The 21292-nt window shown below is 56.6% G+C and overlaps 1 protein-coding gene across 10 annotated transcripts in view; it reads left to right on the top strand.

The window, feature by feature from the left end:
• Positions 1 to 315: 315 nt before the first annotated feature.
• IGSF9B (immunoglobulin superfamily member 9B) overlaps positions 316 to 21292 on the top strand; it is a 59855-nt gene continuing 38878 nt past the window's right edge. For 5 of the 10 annotated variants that reach the window (XR_011440897.1, XR_011440898.1, XR_011440899.1 and 2 more), the window contains exons 1-7: positions 316 to 637; positions 11160 to 11357; positions 13792 to 13938; positions 14905 to 14973; positions 19215 to 19366; positions 19667 to 19784; positions 21101 to 21242. Coding sequence is in view for 6 of the 10 variants with exons in the window: in XM_023645153.2 (XP_023500921.1) it covers positions 574 to 637; positions 11160 to 11357; positions 13792 to 13938; positions 14905 to 14973; positions 19215 to 19366; positions 19667 to 19784; positions 21101 to 21242 (890 nt within the window). In the remaining 4 variants the exon portion in view is untranslated. Of the gene's footprint in view, positions 638 to 704; positions 1240 to 5730; positions 5973 to 11159; positions 11358 to 13791; positions 13939 to 14904; positions 14974 to 19214; positions 19367 to 19666; positions 19785 to 21100; positions 21243 to 21292 lie in introns of those variants that run through there. The other 5 variants (XR_011440900.1, XM_005611726.4, XM_023645154.2 and 2 more) reach the window with 3 other exon arrangements.

Raw genomic sequence — 21292 nt, 5'->3', positions numbered from 1 at the left:
TTCCCTCAGACCTGTGCGGGGTAAATGAGACTCCCAGGGTCCCGTTGGCAAGCCCAAGAAGCCACCATTTCCTTCACCAGAAACTTGCCATGCAGTGTGAACATAGAACAGAAGAGAGGAGAGACGCTACAACGCCTTCTCCCTGGCAATGCGCATGATTCTGCGGCTCTGTGCTCGCCACACTTCAACGCACCTTGAAATGGGCTCGCCTCCTTCGCTCCACGACGGGCAGATATCAGAGCCAATCGGCCCCCAGGCTTGTGGGCAGTGCCCAATGGGCGGGCGGCGGGGGCGGTCCCAGAGGCCCGGCCCGGCTAGGTTTCACCGTGGAGCTGGCTGCGCTCCGCCCGGGCTAGTAGTGCAGGTGCTGCTGCGCCGGGGCCGGGGAGGCTGCGCGCCGAGCCGAGCGGAGCCACGGAGGGATGGAGAGCCGGCAGCCTGGGCTGCAGGAGCACCGGCGCGGGGCGTAGGCGGGCGCGCGCGGGCGTGAGCAGGCGCTCGGGCGCGATAAGTGTGCGGGCGCAGGAGCACTTTGCGATAGGATGAGGCTCTTGGCTGGCGCGCGGTAGTACTATGATTTGGTATGTGGCCACTTTGATAGCAAGTGTGATCAGCACCCGAGGTCTTGCGGCTCAAGGTGAGTTGAAGTGCAGCGTTCCTCCTCTGCCCCTCCCCGGCGCTCTCAGCCCTTCCTCCTCGCCTCGGGCTCCCCGGCCCCGCCAAGCGCCGCGCCTTTCCGCGGGCGAGGCTCGGGCTCGGGCTCGAGCCAGGCGCGCTCCGGGGCACTGCCCGAGAGGGCCGGGGGTCGCGCGGGCTAGAGGGGCTAGGCGGGAAGGGGTCTGAGCCTTCAGGCTGCGGGGCACTCAGGAAAGGATGCCTTGGGATCCGGGTCGACTTCGCCTGCCGTCGGCCCTAGGGCTTCACACCCGCGTGCGGAGCCCGGTGTCCTTTGACGGAGCAGCCGCCTCCTTGAGCGCTGGGGAGTCTGTGGCTTTACTAACTCTGGCTACCGGGGAGTTTGCAGGTCCTTCGGGTAGGCTGCAGCACGCTTGAGCTCCGCGCAACGCCACCGCTCCGTGGGCGAGCCCTTGCAGTGAGGCGCGACCCAGAGCCTTGCGACTCTCGGCACCCACGGCTAAGGGACAGGGTTTCGGCATTGCAGGCACCCACCGCACCAGCTCGCACCCCTTCTGAGCACACATCTTGTCACCTGGAGGTCGGATCCTCTTCGCAGGGCGGGTGCGCATGGAGCCCCAAGAGAGGAGAAGAGCTGGTTAAGGGCGGGGTGTCCCTCGGCGGGCTCCGAGGAGTGTGTGCCTTTGGCTAGCCCTGCCTGCGTCTCCGCCTGTCTTAGCCGCACCTGGGCCCCGGCCAGGCAAAAGTTCCCTGGGAGCGCGCCGCAGCTGGGCCGACCCCACGCCGCTCTCCCCGGCTGCGTGGCAGAGCTGGCTAGGGGCGAGGGCGGCGGAGAAGGGGGGTCCCCACTGCTGCATCTTGGAGCGGAGGGAGGTTTTTCTCTTTCTTTTTTAACCCGTCTGAGCTGAGAAGAGGCAAGAGGGAAGCCAGCGAGTTGAGTGATGCGTGCGTGAGCGCGCGGGCTTTTGCTTTGGTGACGGGCAAAGAGACCTACAAGCCTCTGGGTGGCACCCCCAGCTCTCAGCCCTTGTATGGAAGTAGGAGCGGAGTCTGGAGGGTGCCAGGACTCTGAGCTCACGGTTCTCAGCGCGCGGACACGACCCAGCTGCGGGCAAGTTCATAAAGCCGGGAGAGATGGCTGCGGGAGATGGCTCCGGTCGGTGGGTGGGAGTCAGCCAGGAGGACCCACCAGGGAGAGAACCCACTCCCAGCGGTCCAAGGGCAGAAGGGGTTGGCAGGAGACGCCTTTTACAGGGTCCTCTCATTACACCTTGTCTAGGGGTGTGTAGGAGGAGGGGGAAGCGATTTTAGAAAGTTTCTGGAATTGTCTGTGTCTCCCCTGCTATTTGAGGGGTCTGAAAACAGAACCAGAGGAGCGCGAAGGGAAGGGTGATTTTGTTAAATGGTGTGTTGGTGACTTGGATGGTTTTAAAGCTCTCCATTTGTCAGGCGGGAAAGCTGAGGCCAGGGCGACTGCAGGAGCTTATGGAGTGGGGATGCCTGTGAGGTGGGCTGAGCCGTGTGGAGAATCTGTCTCCAGCCTCAGCCTCCTCCGTTCCCCCGATTTCCCTGTAGTCTTCCAATGCCCTCATCTTCCTCCCCTCCACTTTTTGGTATGTTCCTGCTGTGGGACTGTCGCCGAAAGCACAAAAGGATGTGCTGGTATCTTTGAATAAAAAAAGCACTGAAGGGAGTCTCTGAAATAGCCTCCAAACCTGAGAAGTCAAGGTGAGGGGAATGGAAAATTTTTGCAAGTTTAAGCACAGAATAAAGGACAGTGGATTTATCTTGCAGCAACACACAGAATGACCAGACAGAAGGAAGGACTTCCCAACACTGCAGGTTGTTGGACATGAAGGTTATGCCTCTTTCTGGGTGTGGAGAGGTCCTTCTGTCTGGGATGGCTTGATGTGCACCCCTGCCTGCCACGGCTTGTTGGTCTTGGGATCTTTGTAGCCTAAAGAGGATCTGTGTGTGGTGGTTAAGGACCCAGGACTAGAGTCAGAAGGCCTGGATTCAAATTCTGGCTCTACCACTTGTGGGCTCTGTGACCTTGGGCAAATTGCTCAACCTGTCTAAATGTCAGTTGTGTCAATGGAAATTGGGGTTAACAGTAGGAGCTTGTAGGGTTTTGTTTGTGAACATTGTTGCTATAAAGAAATGAATGACCACCTGTTATATAGTAAGTGCTAAATAAATGTTAACATTATTATTTTTATTACTGTAATTTGAATATCTGTGGGGTTCCAAGCCCCTTCTCAATTTCTTTTCCTTGGGCCTTTCAAGGCATTGGTAGCTGGGAGTGTCTTGGGGGGAAGTTCAGAAGGCTGACTGTCAGGAACCAAGTGCATTTCACGCCTGACCTTGACTGGGGAGAGCCTCTTGTTTCTCTGCATCCCAGGGAGATGTGAGGAAGGCATGAATGCTGCTTGGAAGTCCTTTGGAAGATCTGCAAAACTGGAGTTGTGTCAGTGGCCAGAGGCTTGTGGGAAGAATGCAGGGAGCCCAGGAGCCCAGCGCTCCTAGCATCACAGCATCTACAGCATCTGGAGGGAGGGAGAGGGGGCCTGTGTGGCAGGCGCCTGCTTGCGTGAGAAACAGCAGCCAGTGTTCAAATGCTGGCTCTGTGTGAGAGCTCAGCTGTTCTCTGACTGGCAGAGGCGACTTCCTGGGAGATTCCTCAGGGGCAGAGAATTTGAGATGCCACTCTTAGGGTTTGGCTGATGTAGGGGCTGCTCCGGCAGAGGGCTGAAAGGGGACAGACCCCCTCAGGCAGTGTCAGGTTGGGACAGAGGTAGGCATAGACTCCCCCTTTTGACTTTAATCCTATGTGTCTGGGAGGTGGGTGAGGACAGTGGAGAGGTTGGGGAGGGTATGCAGAAGAGAGGTATCTGGAGCCTGGAAGGTGGTGAGTGGCCTGTCGCCATCCCAGACGTTTCCTGAGCAAGCTTTGGGGAAGATCCTGGGCCATACTTGGCTGAGTCTGGGCCTCTGACAGGGGAGGGAAGTCTGGGCCTTCATTCCCAAGGCTGCCTCCTCCTGTCTGTTACAGATTCTCTGCGTGGATCATCCCTGACTGCAGAGTCCCCAAATAAAGTGGGGTTCTGACTCAGATCCTGGTGATAGCTGGACCAGTACCCTCTACCCTTTGCCTGGCCTTGTCCCTCCCTTCTTCCTTTTGGCATTAGAGGTTGGAGGGAGGAGGTTTAGACCTGGAAGCTGCCAGCAGGACCTCGTGGGCAGCCCATCAGCTGAAAAGGACTTAGCTCAGGAAGTGGCCAAGTGATGTGTGTATGCATGTCCCCAGCACACACCGCTGGAGGCAGGGGTGTGTCTGGCAGCATGTACCCTGGGAGAAGCTGAGGGAGGGGATGTGTCAGAGGGGCATGGCAGAGGGACAGTGGGAAGAATCAGCTTTCAGCTGCTGCCTGAGGCCCCACACGTGCTAGACTTGGAGTTGTCAGTCCCAGAGCTGGTGGTTTCATGTCTGTGGCTCTGAGACAGAAAGCTGGAATCTGGTTATGCAAGGAGCAGAGGCTGCCTCGTGGGGAGATGCAGGAGCCCAGCATCTATGCCTCCACCTCTTTCGCGGCCCTGGCACTGGCTCTGTTGGTGCCTGCTTTTTCTCTCTCCCCTCTGCCCACCCCAGCCAGCGTGCCGCCCTGCTACCGCTCTCTTTGCTCCCTTGGACCTCTCTTTCTCAGGCCTGCCTCACGTGGCCTTCCTGTGTGCTGCGCTGAGGGAGTAAGGACAGGGACAGAAGCCCCAAGGTGGGCAAGGCCTGAGAGTCAGTGCCCTTCTCTTCTCTATGAAAGTCCCCTCCCTCTCCTACACACATGTGGCCTCCTCGGCTGGGGCCTGGGCTCAGGGGAGCAGTGTTCTTTGGTCTCCTCCCTGGGATGGGTTAAACAGCTGGCAAAGAGTGGATCTGAATTGTGCAGAGAGAGGTGGTGGGTGCACGCTGTCTGGAGGTGTGTGCACACGCCCTTATGTGCATGCCTGTATGTGTGCACATGTGTTTGTGCGTGCACATGTAGAATGCAGCATGACAGGGCACAGTTAGTGTCCAGGCACAAGAAAGGGGTCCCTCCCGTCTGAGTGCCATGGGTGGCAGGAAGACCAGACTCAGAGGTGACGCCTTGCTTTCCTCATCCCCCTACTCTACACCTGAGCCTAGGCAACCCAGAAGTCCCAAAGTTGGAGGCTCAGCCCAGGGGCTGGATTGAAGGATGTCTGAGGTCCTGAGAGAAAGCTTAGGGGACAAATCCAGGCAGAGCTCCCAGGGACACAGAAAGGAATCAGTCTTGCCAAGGTGGGCTCTGGCTTCAGGAGCCCGTTAGCCCAGCACACTCAGGAGTGAAGGGGCTGAGTCCCTGGGGAGATTGGAGAGGGTGCTGGGGTTGCAGAGAGGCAGCTTGTAGCCTGGCCCCCTCAGGGGCACTGCCCACGGGTACAAGCCCCGTCTGCCCGAGGCAGCTGACCTATTTTTCTTAGGAATCTTCCGGCTTTTGTGTTCTCTCTCGCGTGAATAAGCAGGAGACTGGTGAGCAGAGATGGGGCCTCCATAAGGGTTTTGGAGGACAGTTCCATGTGGGCCAAGGCTTTGAGGAGATCCCAGCCAGCCTAACTGTCCTTCTGAGAAGAAAGGGTAGGGATAGTGCCCGCAGCCTGTGCTTCTAGCCCCTGCTCCCCCACCCCCTTACCTCCCTTCTGGTGACAGGCACCACTGAGACGGTCTGTGGCAGACAGCTTGCACAGCAGCTCATCTACACAAAGTCTACGAGATGAGCCACTGTCCTCATTTTCTGGCTTCAGAGTAGGGAATGCTGACGCTTTGCTGTGGGTAAACATGGGGCTTTAATTTCCCACTTACTTGTCTAGTGACCTGGCCCCTTATCTGAGGAATGTGGCCTGGTGGTGCCAGCTGGTGTGTACTTGGCCACATGGCCATGAGCGTGAGGGCAGGGTGCAGGCCTCTGCCCAGGTGGTGGGGAGGAGGTGGGATGGGGTGTGGCTTTGCCTTTCTGCTGAGGAGCCATTAAAGGAGCAGAGCGGAGGTTGAATTACTGACTGCTTCCTGTCAGTGGCTCCTGGGGAAAGGGCTTTTGGAAATACAATCCAGCCAAGAGCAAATTAAGGTTGCTAATAGCATCGCTGCCTCATGGGCTGCTAAGGGGAGCCCAGCCGGGATGGTGAGGGAGGAGAGGTACCCACAGGAGGAAGGAGGCTTTTGTTCCTGCCCCTTCCTCCCCAAAGCCTTGCTGTGCAGAAGATGGGAAGCTTCCTGGCCAGGGCAAGTCTGGGCTCGCCTGACCTCTGACTTCGGACGCTGAGAGGTTTGATGCAGAGTGGGGGCTGGAGCTCTGTGAGGACAGTGATGGGGAGACTGTAGAAGCTGGGGACTTCTCTGAGGACCTGCCTGGGCTGCATGTGGGGGTCCTTGCTGGAGGCAGAATGATGTCCAGATGACCTCCAGCCCACCTGCCTTCTGGAGATGAGAACAAGGACACAGTCTGATGTTTTGGACTCAGGCCTCTTCTCCATCTCACAGTTTAGAGTGCTTTTAGCATTGCTTTGGGCCATGGGGAGTCTGTCCTCTGCTTTCCTCCTGCCACCCTTCTGGGTGTGCACCTCCGTGGGAGGCTCCCGGGGAGCCTGAGTTGCCGGCTTCCTGGAATCTCCTGGAGCCTCCTGGCTTGTCAGGGAGGAGAGATTGGGGGACTATTGGGGGCTGTGCCTTTTTTGGACTCAGCAGGGATTATTTTTAGGCTGGCAGATGGAGGTGGCGGTGGCTGTCGCTGGTATTATTAGACAACAGGCCTGTGGTTTGGGAGTCTGGTGCCCAGAGGAGGAGGGGGCGGGGGGAGGAGGAAGAGAAAGCTCCAGTAAGGACTTGTATTTATGAGCTATGGAGGCTGGTGCTCACCCCGTGGTCTTCCCCTTACCACAGCCGCCGCCAGACCCAGCCAGAAGCTCCTGAGTCTCGTGCAGAGTGACACTGCTCAGCCCAGAGCCAGCCAGAGATGGCCAGCTGCCTTCTGAGACAGGCCTGCCCGGTCATCCTTCTCTAGTCCTGGGCTGCAGGGGTCTGGCTGTCAGAAGCTGTGCAGAGCATGCAGTGGGAGGGGCTGACCTCTGACTCAGAAGAAAATGGGGCTGTTTCTGGGAGCAGTTGGGGAAAGGCCTTGGTGCCTGGGCCTGTGGCCAGCAGGGTGGTGTGAATGACTATGGGCACCTGGAGCCTGACTCCCCCATCTGCTCCCTGAGTGACTTGGCTGAGACAGATAGCCTCCCAGTTTGCTCTCTTGTGAAATGGGGATGGTTGTACCTCTGCCAGGTGGGCATTTTGGGCACAAATGGAGTTCGTGTCACACGCCCAGCACCAAGCCTGGAGTGCAGTAGGTCTTTAGAGGAAGTGAGCTTTGCCAGCAGCTGCAGCTCTGCCTGCCCTGGCACCTAGGCCTCCTCTGGTATTTAGAGTGTTTCCATGCTGCCGTGCCCTGGCGGAAGAGCTGCAGGTTGTGAGTGTCAGGCATGGGGGCTGTGCCAGGCCCTGGATGCCTCCTGTTCTTGGCCACAGGGGATCTAATGGGCCACCTGCTGGGACCACCTGGCCCAGAGAGCAGGAAGTTTGTACCCTCTGGGCTTCCCAAAAGGTCAGCCAGACCACAGGCGCACCTCAAGCCCCTGTGCTCTCCTGTTTCTCCTCCCTACTGTGGGTGAAACTGCCCAAAGTGGGCTGGGCAGAGCCCCAAGATGCAGGTTTGCTGGGCTCAGGTACTGCTGCTCCTGCCTTCTCTACAATGGCGTGTGAGGTCCCGGGCACCTCCTGGCCTCCTGCTGTCCTCACCGTTGCTGATGCCAGCTTCCCTCTGAGGGTACAGCCTCATCCCTTTGGGCTACTGTGATGGGGGAGGGTCTGAGGGCCTCTCGCCCTCTTGCAGCCACTCCCCACCTCTGGTCAATATCCATCCTTGTCTTCCCCTCCCCCTCCCTACCTCCCTCTCCCCTCTGCTCCCTGCAGAACCAGTGGGCCTTTGCTCCCGCCAGCCCTGCTGGGGAGAAGCCCACCTGCTCCCTGAAGGAACAGCCTCAGCTCTGTCCCCCTCCTGGTTCTGGGTCCTTTGAAGGCCTGTGTTTCTGTGTCTCAGTGGCTGAATCCTCTGTACCCTTGAGTTCTCCCTCTTGCCCTAGGCTGGATTCTGCCTGTGTCCAGTTTGCATTATGCCCATCTTGGTGTCTCTCTCCTTCCTTGCTTCTTGAATCTCTTTTACTCCTTGATTGGGTCTGGTGTCCTCCAAGGTTTGAGTTTCTCCCTCTCCTCCATCAAGCCCCTCTTCCCTCTCTACTGCCAGTCTAGTTACTTTCTTTTTTGCTTTGAGCCTTTCTGGAGAAAGTGTTTTATTAGACATGCTTTGGCTCAGAAAGGATCAGGCGTAGGGAGAAGTGCTTGTGGGTGATAGAGTGAGAGAACACGCTGTGTGTGTTTGTGTGTGTGTGTGCGTGCGTGCGTGTGTGGTGAAGAGATGAGGAAAGCTCATAAATATTTTCCAGTTCGGAGCCAGGAGGCTTGGCCTGAGTGGTGGGCGGGGCTCCCAGCCCTCTGCCTTCTTCTGGGGAAGCTCCGGCTCTTGTTGCCTTGCTTATCCTCTGGGATGCCTGTCTCCCTGTGTCCTCTCTCCAGCTGCTCCTCCCTGCTGGAAAGGGTCCTTGAGAAGAGATGCAGGCTGGGGCAGAATGTCTTGGGGTGGGCCTTGGGTTGGGTGCTCAGCCCTGAGCCCAGGGGCAGGCTGGGGGTAGGGGTGGAAACCTGGAGCCAGCCCCAGTGATGGGGGAAGTGTGAAAGAGGCTGCCTCATTGCCATGCAGTGAGAGCGAAGGAGTGCTAGGTGTAAATGAGCAGCCAGCACTGTGGGAACCCATGTCAGAGCGACCGCCTCCTGGCATTGCCCCCTAGAGCTCTCAACCCCAGCAGCCAGAGCGCTTCAGAGCTGAGCTTCACTGTTAGAGGTGGGCAGCCGCCATTTCCCACCGCTTTTCCTCCTGCCCTAGGCTCTGGGGCCAGAGCCCTGGGAAGGAGCCCCCTTCTGTGGACGACCTCTGTCCCCTGTCGTGTAACCCGTCCCTGGGAATAGCTCCGTCCTCTTCCCCCAGGCTCCTATATGTCTCCTTTTCTCCTCCAAGGCCTGTGCTGCACACATATGCAATGCACAGACACATACACTCTCAGTGCACGATCTGCATGTACTCGCTCACACACGTCCTTCTATCAAGAGCTGTTCTCACACACACATTGCATACATGCGCACACACGTTGCTTCCCCTGCTCACTCATGGTGCCTGGTTTATCCATTCCTTCTAGGTCCAGGACCAGCCTTTGTGCTCCTGGATGCCGGGAGGCAGGTTCTGTCCCTATCTGGGTGCCCGTGGGGTTGTGGGGGAGGCTCCTGCAGCAGCTGGGCCCGCTCCGTATTTCCCTGAGGGGCTGGAATTCAAACTTAGCCTGAAGCAAGATTTGGGGCGGGGGACTGGGAAACCTGCTGGGGCTGCAGGCAGGTGAGTGCAACGCTCTGCTCTGCTCCAAAAATACTCCGTGATCTTAGCTCTTCCTCTAGAAAACAGTGATGTCACCGGTAGCCAATCAGCTTCTGGAAAGGTTGCCTCCTCCTCCTTCCGCAACTTACGGGGAGGAGAGGGAGAGGGGGAGGGGCAGGAGAGAAGGAGAGGAGGAGAGATGCAGAGACACACAGACAACAGACAGACAGATGGAGAAAGAAGTGAACACAAGCGCTCAGTCTGGCAGAGAAAGAGGTACACACAGAAAGGCAGGCAGACAAACCCCTTCCTCTTGCACAGCGGGCAGAGATCCATGTGTCCCCCAACACACACACATGCACACACGCGTGCACACACACATGCACAGGCATGCACACTGAGAGAGACACAGAGACAGGCAAGTAGACAGGATCCCCACATAGAGTGGGAGCTAGAAAAAAAAGAGACAGAGACACAGAGACTTGAAGAGAGACAGGCACAGAGAGACAGAGACATGGAGGAGCAGGAGAGATAGAGACATACAGGAGAGAGAGAGAGAGAGACAGAGAACCAGAGAGAGACGGAGAGACAAGGCACAGAGACATGAAGGAGAGACAGAGACAAGAGGAGACAGGCGGGGGCACACAGAGGTGGGAGGCCTGTAAGAGTTAGATCCAGGGGCACCTGACAGACTGGCCACAGACAGGCAGGGACTGCTCTCGGCCATCCTCTCCCTGGTGTGGTGGGAGGGCTTTGGGCCTCACTGAGCAGCCGCTGTCCTCGGTGCTGCCTGGAGGGCCCGGCAGGGATGGAATGGGAAGCTGTGGGGCTGGGGAAAGCTGTGATCCAGCCTGGGGTTGTGTGGGCTAGTGAGACTTCCCCAGCTGTCCTTTTCACTGGGAAGGAAGCTGGACAAGGTGACTTTGTGGGCACAGGCCTGGTGTGCGGGTGAGGAGGGTCAGGCTGGAGGTGGGTCTGCACATCCTCACGTAGGGGCTCAGGAGCAGGTTGCTGAGGCATGTAAAACCGTGCCTGGGTTAACCTCTCTACTGTCCTCCAGTTTGGAGCTGGATCTCTCATGCCATGTCCCCCTCCCCTGCCAGGAGGATGGGTACACCCTATCCAGTCACATGCTTTGTCCTCTTCCTTAGCTGGCTGAGGTTGGCAGTGCCAGGGTCCCCCTCCTTTGTCCCCAGCATCCTTCTCTCCCAATGACAATGTCTGAGTCTTCTCAGTCCAATAGGTTTGGGGCTTGGAAATGGGAGGGCTGGAGGCCCCCCCTTACCCCCTCCTCCCCATGGAAGATGAATTGGGAGGAGGGGCCTGGAGAGGCCAGCTCAGGCCTGTGGGCTTTCCCTCTGGTGTTGCCCTGAGCAGTCTCTGCTCTGCTTGTTAGGGATTCCCCTGCTCCTGCGTGGAGTGCTCTTGCTGTATGCTGGAACAGCGGGCTGAGCTGGGGGCGGGGTGTAGGAGGATGGCTGGCTCTGCGGTTCCCGCCAGGCTCTGATGGAAGCTCTGCTGCAGGGAGACATTCCACTTTACCCTTGGCTGCTGCAGGCCCAGGCTGTGGTCTCCTCAGAGGCGCTGAGGCCCCTCTACCTTCTCGGGGGCCAGACTCCTTAGGCTTTAGGGGGGTGTTAAAGGGGGAGGGCATGGTTGTGGCTCTGCTCTTTGGCACTGCGGAGGGAAGGTTGGCTTGTGGGGCTGAAGAGAACTGCGTCCCTCTTCTTCTCCTCTGTCCTCCTCTCCCGCAGGTTCCTGGGTACTGGGCCCCAGGGCCATGGGGGGGGGGCGGGGTTGGTGGGTTCACAGATGACCCTCTGGGGAGTGGGTGAGGTCCTCTTCAGCAGGAGTGCTCGAGGGCAGCTGGCCTGGTGGAGGGGAGGGGGGTGCGGAGGTCCTTGGACGTGGGCAGAGGCCGCCTCTGGGCTGCTGGGGCAGGATCTCCTTATCATCTCTTTTTCTGAGTCCCATTTGCTGTCCCATTAGGTGCCCACGGCCTGCGAGAGGAGCCCGAGTTTGTGACTGCGAGAGCTGGCGAGAGTGTGGTCCTGCGATGCGACGTGATCCACCCGGTGACGGGACAGCCCCCACCCTATGTTGTAGAGTGGTTCAAGTTTGGGGTGCCCATCCCTATCTTCATCAAGTTTGGCTACTACCCCCCGCATGTGGACCCTGAGTATGCAGGTAAGTCTGGGCTGCAGGGTGCCCGCCCCCGCGCTTCGTTTCCCTCCTTGGTTTTAGTGTGGCTGCCCCTTCCAGCCCGGGGCCTCCGGGCTCTCACTGGTTGCTGGTCATGGTCAGGGTTCCTCCTACCTTTATCTCTGTTGCCTCTTATCTTTTCTGACTGGTCTGTTATCTCTGTTTTCCACAGTCTCTGCCTCTTTCCTTCCATCCTTTGGACCCCGTAGGTTTTAATTAAGTGGTGGGGAGGAGAGGGAAGAGGAGGCGGTGCAGACAAGAATCCCTCCTAAACAGCGCAGCCCAGGGTGCACAGGGGCAGAGGCAGGAGTGAGAGGCAGCCTGGAGCCTGGCTGTGGGAGAGCAGGGCTGGGCAGGATGGCAGCTCCGGGCAGGAGGAAGCAGAGTCACAGCCCTGCAGGCTTTGCTCTGTCTGCCTTTGCCCACGCCCTCCCTTTGGCTCTGGAGCTGGGGCCTCATCTGGGCCCTAAGTGTCAGTGAGTGTCAGCCAGGCTGCACTCCCATGCTACTCCAGCCCCCTTCTCCTGGCCGCTGGGTATCCTCTGCAATTACTTCTGCCAGCAGAGGCCTCATTGTAAGTCCCTGACAGCGCCTGCCCACTGGTCTGCCAGGGAGGAGGGTGTGGGATGTGTATGCGAGTACATGTGTACGAGTGTGTGTGCACGCGTGCGTGCATATGTGTGTGTGTGTGTGTGTGTGTGTGTTGGGGTTTAAAGCACCAGAGGAAGCCTGCAGGACCCTGCTTTTATCTTTGCTTCTGGCTTCTGAGGTCTGAATTGCCTTTCTCTCAGAAAGCATCCATTTCTGTCTCTCTCTCTCTCCCTCTCCCTGTCTCCCTTTCCCTCTCTCTCCCTCTCTCCCCTCTCCCTGTTTTCCTCTCCCTCTCTCCCTCTCACTCCCTCTCCCTTTCTCTCCCTCTCCCTCCCTCTCCCTCTCTCTCCCTCTCCCTCTCTCTCTGTCTCCCACCCCCCTGTTTCCCTCTCCCTCTCTCACCTTCTCCCTCCCTCTCCCTCCCCCTCCCTCCCTCCCTCTCTCTCCCTCCCTCTCCCTCCCTCCCTCTCCCTCTCCCTCTCCCTCCCTCTCCCTCCCTCCCTCTCCCTCTCCCTCCCTCTCCCTCCCTCCCTCTCCCTCTCCCTCCCTCTCCCTCCCTCCCTCTCCCTCTCCCTCTCTCTCCCTCCCTCCCTCTCTCTCCCTCCCTCTCCCTCCCTCCCTCTTTCTCCCTCTCCCTCCCTCTCCCTATCTCTCTCTCTCTCTCCCTCTCCCTCCCTCCCTCTTTCTCCCTCTCTCTCCCTCTCCCTATCTCTCTCTCTCCCTCCCTCTCCCTCCCTCCCTCTTTCTCCCTCTCTCTCCCTCTCTCTCCCTCTCCCTATCTCTCTCTCTCCCTCCGTCCCTCTTTCTCCCTCTCTCTCCCTCTTCCTGTCTCCCTCTCCCTTTGTGTCCCCATGTCCCCCTCACCCCCATCTCTTGCTTTCTTTGGCCTTTCTTTGGCTGTGGTTGGTGTTGATAGTCTGGGTTTTAGGCAGATGGCCAGTGTGGAGACAAGGCGGAAGGCAGAGGAGGTCGTGAGGTTGGGGTGAAGGGTGGGCTGAGTAGTGGGTGAGGGGTGGGAGGATGCTCGGACAGCTCCCCTCCTCCTCATGCAGGAGGGGGATCCACTCTCCCTTCTGCTTGGCTCCTGCTGCAGCTCTTACCTTCTCCAATGAGCAAGACAAAGATGGCCTCCTCATGGGGAGGAGGATGGAGTGAGGGTGGGTAGCTTGGGGGTCTTTGCTCTTCCTGCCAGCCCTTTCCTCATTCTCCGACCCTGGGCTCTCAACTCCTGGGGGCACTGGGCTCTGGCTCAATAGGGGTGACAGGTCCCCAGCCTGCCTTCCGTCTGCCCTACCATAGGGAAGCCAGACAGAGAGGGTGCTGGCTGTGAGGACTCAGCTGGGATGGGGGTGTCATGCAACCTGAATGGGGGTTCAAGGCCCTGCCTGAGACTCCCTACCTCATTCTCTTTTATTCACCCGTCTCCCTTCTTCCCTCCCTCCCTCCATCTCTCCCTCTCTGCCCCCTCTCTCCTCTCAGTGCTGTATCCCTCATGCCTTTCCTTTGTCCCAGGAGATCTCCAGGAGAACAGGAGTGTTCTGAGGAACTGAGGCTCTTCTCAGTGCAGACACAGAGTTGTCATTGCAGCTGCGATGGCCCCGTGAGGCTGCAGGGCTGGGGAGGGAGAGTGGTTCTGTGGCTAAGGCTTTATGTCTTTTCCTTTGCCACCTGCTGCTGGAGGTTGGTGCCAGCTGTCACTTTGGGGCCCTGCTGTGGGAGATGGTCTGAAGGTTATAATGGGTCCTCTCCCTTTGGCTGGAGTGGGGAGTGTTGAGTGGCTGGCCTTTCCCTGACGGCCTCTGGGGCTTTTGTCCACTCTGTCCCCCAGGCCGGGCGAGTCTTCATGATAAAGCATCCCTGCGGCTGGAGCAGGTGCGCTCTGAGGACCAGGGCTGGTATGAGTGCAAAGTGCTCATGCTGGACCAGCAGTATGACACGTTCCACAACGGCAGCTGGGTCCACCTCACCATCAACGGTACGTAGGGGCCTCCTTCCTGGGGAGGGGTGCAACCCGGGGGGACTGCGCGCTTTAGGGGAAGCCTCCTTCCTGCCTGCACCCGGTCCCTGCTCTGATTCTCTGCTGTAGAGAGGGAGTCTTGGCACAGCTGGGTGGCACTGGATATCGGCTCCTGCCTCCCGTGCCTCAGTCATCTCCCTGGAGCCTCTGGGTCAGTGGGGTGCACAGGAGGAGCAGCTCCCTGCAGTGTCCTGGGCATGAGGCAGGGGTTTTCTGTGAGTGGTGGTGTCAGAGTTCCTTAGAGGGAGCTAGGAATCTGGTTCTTGAAAACAGAAGGGGAAAGGCTCTGTGGAGGCTGGATCAGTAACTGCTGGCACCATTTCCCAGCCTCAGGAGGACCTGCCTTCCCGCCCTCTAGTGGGGTTCTTGGAGCCCTGCCATTACAGTCTTCCTTTTTGGGTTAATATTTTGGTTGCTTGTTAGATATGTTCATTTGAGTAATGTGTATTAAGGGTCTGTTGTATGCCAAGCCCTCACTAGACGAGGGGAAGAGGACGAGCACGCCCAGACACGGTCCCTGCTGTGCCGGGTTTACTGTCCGATACAAACTGAGAATCCTGCGAAGAGTCACAGTCTTCGTGGCTATCGGTTTTTTCTAGCTCAGGTTAAGTGAACTGTGCTGTGTGTTGATGCTTTTCAAGTGTCCAGGCAAGGGCAAGGGAGCCTTGTGCAGAGGCCCCGGGTGAGTTTGCTCAGTTCCCAGTGTTGGCCTAGGCTGGACCCTTGGGGTCTCCCTGGATGGAGAGTCCCCTCGTGTCCCTGGAAGTCCTTATTTGGGATGAGATACCCTGGAGGAGCCAGGAGAAGCTGGAACCGTGGAGAACGTTTGAAGGAGTGTGGCTCTCATAGTGGGAGGGGAGCAGGGCTTTTGTTCTGTTTTGTTTTCTGGCCAGACCCCTTATTCTTCTACTCAACTGATGACAGAATGTGTTCGGCCGCTGCTGTGCTGCAGACACTGCTGGGGACCGAGGCCTCTCCGCGCGTGTACTCTGGGTATGCTCCACCTAGCTTGGGTCCTCACGGTTTTGCTGTCTATGACTCTGAGTGCTTAGTTGGGAGAGGGGCATTGGTGTTGCTCCAGGCTTGGGAGCTTCTTGCAGTATTGGTATGACCTGAAGGATGGCTCTGTTTGCCCTGCCTTGTGGGGTTGGGTCATTCCTCCCAGGGCTGGGTCAAGCTGTGCTCCTTTTCAACCCAGGATCCTGGATGAGCAGAGTGTTTTAGCCAGAGCACTGGCTTCTGGGAAAAGCACACTTAGAGCTGTAGCCCTGGGTCAGTGTTGTCCCGGCTTCCTGACTCGTCAGATGCAGTCAGTTCCTGTCGGTCAGTCCGAGAGACGGATGGGAGGCTTCCTTCAAGTCTTAGGTGGGCTGTCTCCACCACCCAGCAAGCTTTTGAGTCACCTCCTATTGATGCCAGCTGTTGTGTGCACTGGGAATGAAAACTCGTCTTAATATTAGCCCAAGCAAAACGTAATTAGGGGGCCGAACCTGATGCTGATTGCTTCATCGCTTGCACACCGAGCCAAGAGCCCCACGTGCCTTCTTTCCTCTTGGGCCCTGCCCAGCCTGGGCTGGAATCGCCTCCAAGTGCCGCCTCCTTTCCTTTCGCATCATCCTGCTGGTGTCCTTTTCAGCAATCTGAGATGCCGGGTCTTCCGGGAAAGTGGAATTCAGTTTGGCATTGTGTGTTCTGTTACATCGCTCTCTTAGTTTGCATGAGTAGGGGTTGATTCTTTGGGAACTCCTAGCTAGCCCAGAGTGGAATGAGCATGGAACCAGACCCTGAAAAGACTCGGTTTATTTCAGGAATCCACTGCATATTAGCTGTATGATCCTGGGTACCCTAAGTCACCTCTATGAGCTCTAGTTTCCTCAGCCGCCAAAACCAGTGCCTACCTGCAGGGCTGTTGTGAGGATTAAATGGAATGCTGTGTGAGGAAGTGTCTTGCACAGTGTCTAGAACATTAATTACATGTGAGTAATTGTGTGTAAGATGCTGCCATCCTTCTCAAGAGAGAAAAAAGATGAAATCAGATGAAAATGGACCAGTAGGGATGTAGTAACACAAGAAGGACCTTAGGCTGGAAGATGCAGGGGACTGTGGGAGTTTGAAAGTCCTTGCGATTCCACCAGTAATTATCCATTCAAAACACGTTCTTGAACGTCTGCTCTGCGGCAGGCTCTGGGGCTACAGCAGTGGGCATGACCCAGACCCAGCTCCTAAGGAGACTTCAAGAAGCCACGTCTGGAGACAATTGCAATATGGGGTTTGGGAGCAGAGGGAGGGAGAGCTTCTCTGAGGAAATGACCCGTGCAGAGAGCCTACCAGGGAGGAGGAGGTAGCAGGTGCAGGGGTGGGAGGTGAGGAAGTGTGTTCCGAGCAGACCAAACAGCATGCCTGGAAGCGCAGAGGAAGGAGAGGCGGGGGGCTCAGGGAGCTGGGGCGGGTTGTTCACATGGGCACATGGGGCAGAGGAGCTGAAAGTGTGTGCCTTCTGCTCCAGGCTGTAGAGCCAGGGCTCATCCCATACTAAGGAGCCCACCTCCCAGATGGGTAGAACAGAACAGACCTCCCAAGCTGAGAGCTCTCCCTCCCTCTATTCCCCTCCCCTGCCTTCATCCCAAGTTCTGAGGTTCTTTCCAGTATAAATATTTCCATTATTGAAGGTAAGTGTCTGGAGTGCCAACATTCCATTGCTTCCAAACCAGAATGTTTAATGTCAGGCATTTTGTGACAGGGATCACCTTTGGAAAATGAAAGGCCAGTGAAAAGTTAGAATTACGAATTGTGTCATTCTCCTTCTGTGTTTTCTTGAAGACACAGTTGGGTGGAAACAAACCCAGTTATTTCTTTATCACATAGAAAATACCCGAGAGGCCCAAGCCAAGCCTTGCCTCAGTTTGGTGAGTTACTTGGCGGAAAGGCCTGCCTATTTCTAACCTGCACTATTAATTATAGGGCACTTGTGAAAAAGAATTAAGCCTGGAAATGCAGCTGGCAAGCTAGTACCTAATTCAGTAAATAATCAAGAGTCAACCCATTATTTGCCTGAAAACTCAAAATTGTTCAATGTACTTTCCTGATTAGCACCTAAATAATAAAGTATTTATGTAATTAGTAATTAATTTGTCACTTCAGGATGTAATTTAATTTATCATCTTTTCTTTTGAGCTTGACACAGGAGGTAATAGAGACTGTGGCTGTGTTAACTGTGTTTCAAGGGACAGGCTTGGCAAGAGGGCTCTGCTGGGGATGAGCACACCTTCCAGGACAGGAGAGAGGCCTGGCAGTGAGGGCTCCTGGATTCCGCCACAAGAATTTGGGATGACTTTTACCCTTATATGTAGTATATTAGACACTGGATGAGAATCGACTTTCTTGAGGATGTGTGTTGTGTGTGTTTTTGAGTGTGATGACGTGTGTTTCCTAATTTATTCAGTAGTCACTCTCCAAGAGCCCCTTGCTTGCCCATACTGAGCTAAGGCTTTGGGGATTGTTGAAAAGAGTGGTCTTACCATGGTCCTGCTCTTAAGTTTTCTGTGTTTGCATTTGTGTGGGTCTTAGGTGTGTGTAGGTGTATGCGCCCTCATTCATTTCATTCATTCGTCCATTCAGCAGATGTTGGTTGAGTACTACGTACCAGGAACTAAGCTGGGCATACAGCGGGATTTATGGAAAAGATCTCTGCTCTCAAGGACAGTTAGTGGTAGGTGCTTTAAAGAAAATGAAGCAGTCTAAGGGGATGGAGAATGCCAGAAGTGCCATCCTAGCTGACCAGGTAAGGCAGACGTGGCATTTTAGCAAAGCCTTGCATGAACAGAAGGAGTGAGCTCTGATGTAGAGTCGTAGGCAGAGAGGATGGCAAATGCAAAGGCCCTGAGGTTGGACGTTCTTGGACATTCGAGGAGGACAGATGGTCAGTGTGGTTAGAGCACAGTGAAGGAGAAAGTGATGGGAGGCGAGCTTGGCCTGGTGGGGGCGGCAAGGGCCGAATCTCAAAGCACTCTGACCAGTTCCCAGGGCAGGGCCATTTGGGGAGGGCAAACCCCTCTCAGAGCTTCTCATGAATGCCTCAGAGGCTCCTGGAGAGGTGATGGGATGATAGTGATGGCCAAATAACCCTCCTTTTATGTATATTTACATTTTATAAGATCCTTTTCACAGACTTTGTCTCCTTCATTCCTCAAATCACTTTTGAAGGGTGAGGGATCTCGGTAAAGTCCAGAGGCTGAGTGACTTGCCCCGGGTTACTCAACGAGCGGCAATCTAGCACTTGAGCTGGGTCCTGACTTTGGGTGCCTTGATGGGCTCACAGTGGTCTGGTGCAGCCTGGCGTGGTGGACCCTCAGGGCTGGTCTTCAGAAGTAGGGGCCCCTCACTTCAGAAGACCGCAGAACTGATAGTCCAAGGGGTCAAGATTGACCAGATTACTTCTATAAGCATCTCAGACAAGTGAGACTGAGTGTCTTAAAAGCTGAGTATCCAAAGAGGATGGATTTTTGTCAAAACTCCAATGCAGGTGATGGCGGGGGTCGGGGAGGGGGGGAAGCAAGCTAGCATAATCAGAGAAGATTTAAGAGGGGAGTAGCCTGCAGAGTGGGCTGACTGCCTTTATCCTTGGAAGGTAGAAAGTGAGGAATGTGGATTTTCTCTGTAGGATCTGGGAAAAGGAAGATTCTGTGTAGTCTTGGCCTGTGGTCTGTGTGAGGCCTAGATGGGGCTCAGAGGGTGAATGTCCTGGAAATATGAGGGCTGGTTGGGCTGGGGTTGAGGAAGTAAGGGTATCATGGATGATCAGGAGCCAAAGGACTGAAGGGTGATGGAACAGTCTGTACACCTGGCGGCAAGTGTGTGCTCTGTGAGGGCCATGAGAGAGCTGTCTTGTTTGTCTTCGCGTCCTAGTTGCTGAGGATGGTGGCTTCCTTATAGTAGATGGTCAATCAATATTCCTTTGTTGGGAATTAGCCAATTACAAAGGAAAAGGTTAGAATTTGTACCCAGCCAGACTGACTTTGAATTCCAGGTCTCCCCACCCTTGTAAGGTTCCGAGGCAGAGCATTTTACCTGTCTCCCACTTCCTTCCTTCATCCTCACACCTTGCAGAGAGTTATGTGTGAACATATGAGGGTTCTGTATGAGCACACCTGATGTGGTGCCTGGTGCTGGCGGGTACTGCATGCAGGGCAGCGGCCCAGCTAACTCTGTCCTGCACTTTCGTGGTATTTTTGCAGCTCCTCCCACCTTTACAGAAACACCCCCCCAGTACATCGAGGCCAAGGAGGGTGGCAGTGTTACCATGACCTGCACAGCTTTTGGGAATCCCAAGCCCATTGTCACCTGGCTCAAGGAAGGGACACTCCTAGGTGCTAGTGGGAAATACCAGGTGAGAGTATTTCTACCTTGGGGCCGCTGCCCTCGCACCTCCTTACCTACCCTCCCTTCGCCCCTTTCTCCCACTTCACACAACCAGGAACGCTCTGTGTGGCGGCACAGAGTGAGATGGAAACAGCAGGCAGACTGGCTTGGCCGCAGGCATGGGGTCCATGTTGTTGGAGGGAGATGGAAAACAAGGTGCCTGCCTCGGTATCCCCCAGGTGCCTGAGCCCCGAGGCTGCTTCTGCCTGAGGATGGCATTGGTGGGGCCACAGGGTGCGTGTTGAGCTCCATCTCTCCTTGGCCCCAGGTGAGAGATGGCAGCCTGACGGTGACATCAGTCAGCCGAGAGGACAGAGGCGCCTACACCTGTCGCGCGTACAGCATCCAAGGGGAGGCTGTCCACACCACCCACCTGCTTGTCCAAGGTAAGAATGATTTCTCTGGCTTCTTTATGCCCCGGGCCTTTTGCAGGGACTTCCAACCCAGCTCAGCAGTGGAGGAATTTTCCTGGGGCGTGGTTGGCACAGCTGGAGGTGAGAGGAGAGATGGGCAGCCCATGAGGAGCTAGGCAGGGGCTCCTCCCACATATCATGTACCTCATGGCTAGAGCTCCCACAGTGGCCTGCTGTGGCCATCACACGGGGAGGGGTGGTGGTGGAGGGTACCATGCTGAGTGGGTTTCCTGTTTCTCTGAATGCCCAGGTAGCATCCTGCCATGCCTCCACCTTCCCCAGGGGAGGAGACTTCCCTCAGGTCTCCATCCATTAGTGATGGCATCAATAAATAAAGATAGGAATTCAATCCAGACCCAGATGCTTAAATAACACTGGGGCATTTGGCAGATTGCTAGTCTGCCCTACCCAGGCCCCAGAGTCCCCAGAAGGGGCGGTGTGGTCCCTGTGCTGAGCCCATCTACCCACTCCGCCTCCCACCCACTGCCTGCGCCTGCCCCTGCGCCTGCGTGAGGAGCGAGTGAGGGGTGGTGGTGGCTGTCTAGGCTGCTGGGCACGTGCTCTTCCCACCTCCTCCTGCCTGGGAGTGCTGAGCGGCGGCATGGGCCAGTGGTCCTCTGTAGCTTTGAGGAGAGCACCCCGCTCTCAGGAGAGAGCCAGTTGGCAGCCGCGGCCTGTCTGGAAACCCAGCACCAGGGACTCCTGGAATTTCGCCCTCATTTTCTCTGCTTTCCCCCAACCTCCTCTCCCCCAAGCTGCCCTCTTAACCTTGGGCTGGTAAACAGCACAGCCCCTTCTCCCCCAGAGGCAAGGTTATTCCTGACTCTGGATTGAAAAGAGTGGCCTTTCTCCCTCCTGCGTGTCTCCTGCTTGGGGCTCTGCTTAAGAGAAGGATGGGCAGGAAGGGCTGTGTGTGTGTGTGTGTGTGTGTGTATAGGCAGGGTTGATGGCTGGTTGTGGGACAGGATTTATAGAGGGATGTGTCTGGGGGTGAGGTGGTATGCACCCAGCAGAGTATCTGCATCTGGCTCCAGGGGGTGGGGCATGCCCTGGCCACACCCCCCAGACCTTTTGCATCCCTGGAAGCTGCAGGGAGAGTAGGACCCTGAGCGCTGGCAGCAGCTGGAGGCACCTCCATGACAACTGCCCAGGTTGCACTGCTAACCCTTGGGCCAGTGCTGCCCCCGGCTCTCCATCCCAGAGTCAAGGCACCCCTTCCTGTGAGGTCTTGGTGCTGTTGTTTTCCCCTGCCCCCCAGGTGAGGTCATGTTTGTTTCCTGTTTCCCCAGGGCCTCCCTTCATAGTGTCCCCTCCTGAGAACATCACTGTCAACATATCCCAGGATGCTCTGCTCACCTGCCGGGCGGAGGCGTATCCCGGCAACCTCACCTATACCTGGTACTGGCAGGATGAGAATGTCTACTTTCAGAAGTGAGTGCCCTGCCCTGACCCCTCGGGGGGGTCCCCTGTTAGTCCCCCCA

Source organism: Equus caballus, chromosome 7 (assembly GCF_041296265.1).
Source record: "Equus caballus isolate H_3958 breed thoroughbred chromosome 7, TB-T2T, whole genome shotgun sequence".
Lineage (NCBI taxonomy): Eukaryota > Metazoa > Chordata > Mammalia > Perissodactyla > Equidae > Equus > Equus caballus.
The sequence above is the reverse complement of the archived record's forward strand: the minus strand, read 5'-3'. Positions and strand labels throughout refer to the sequence as shown.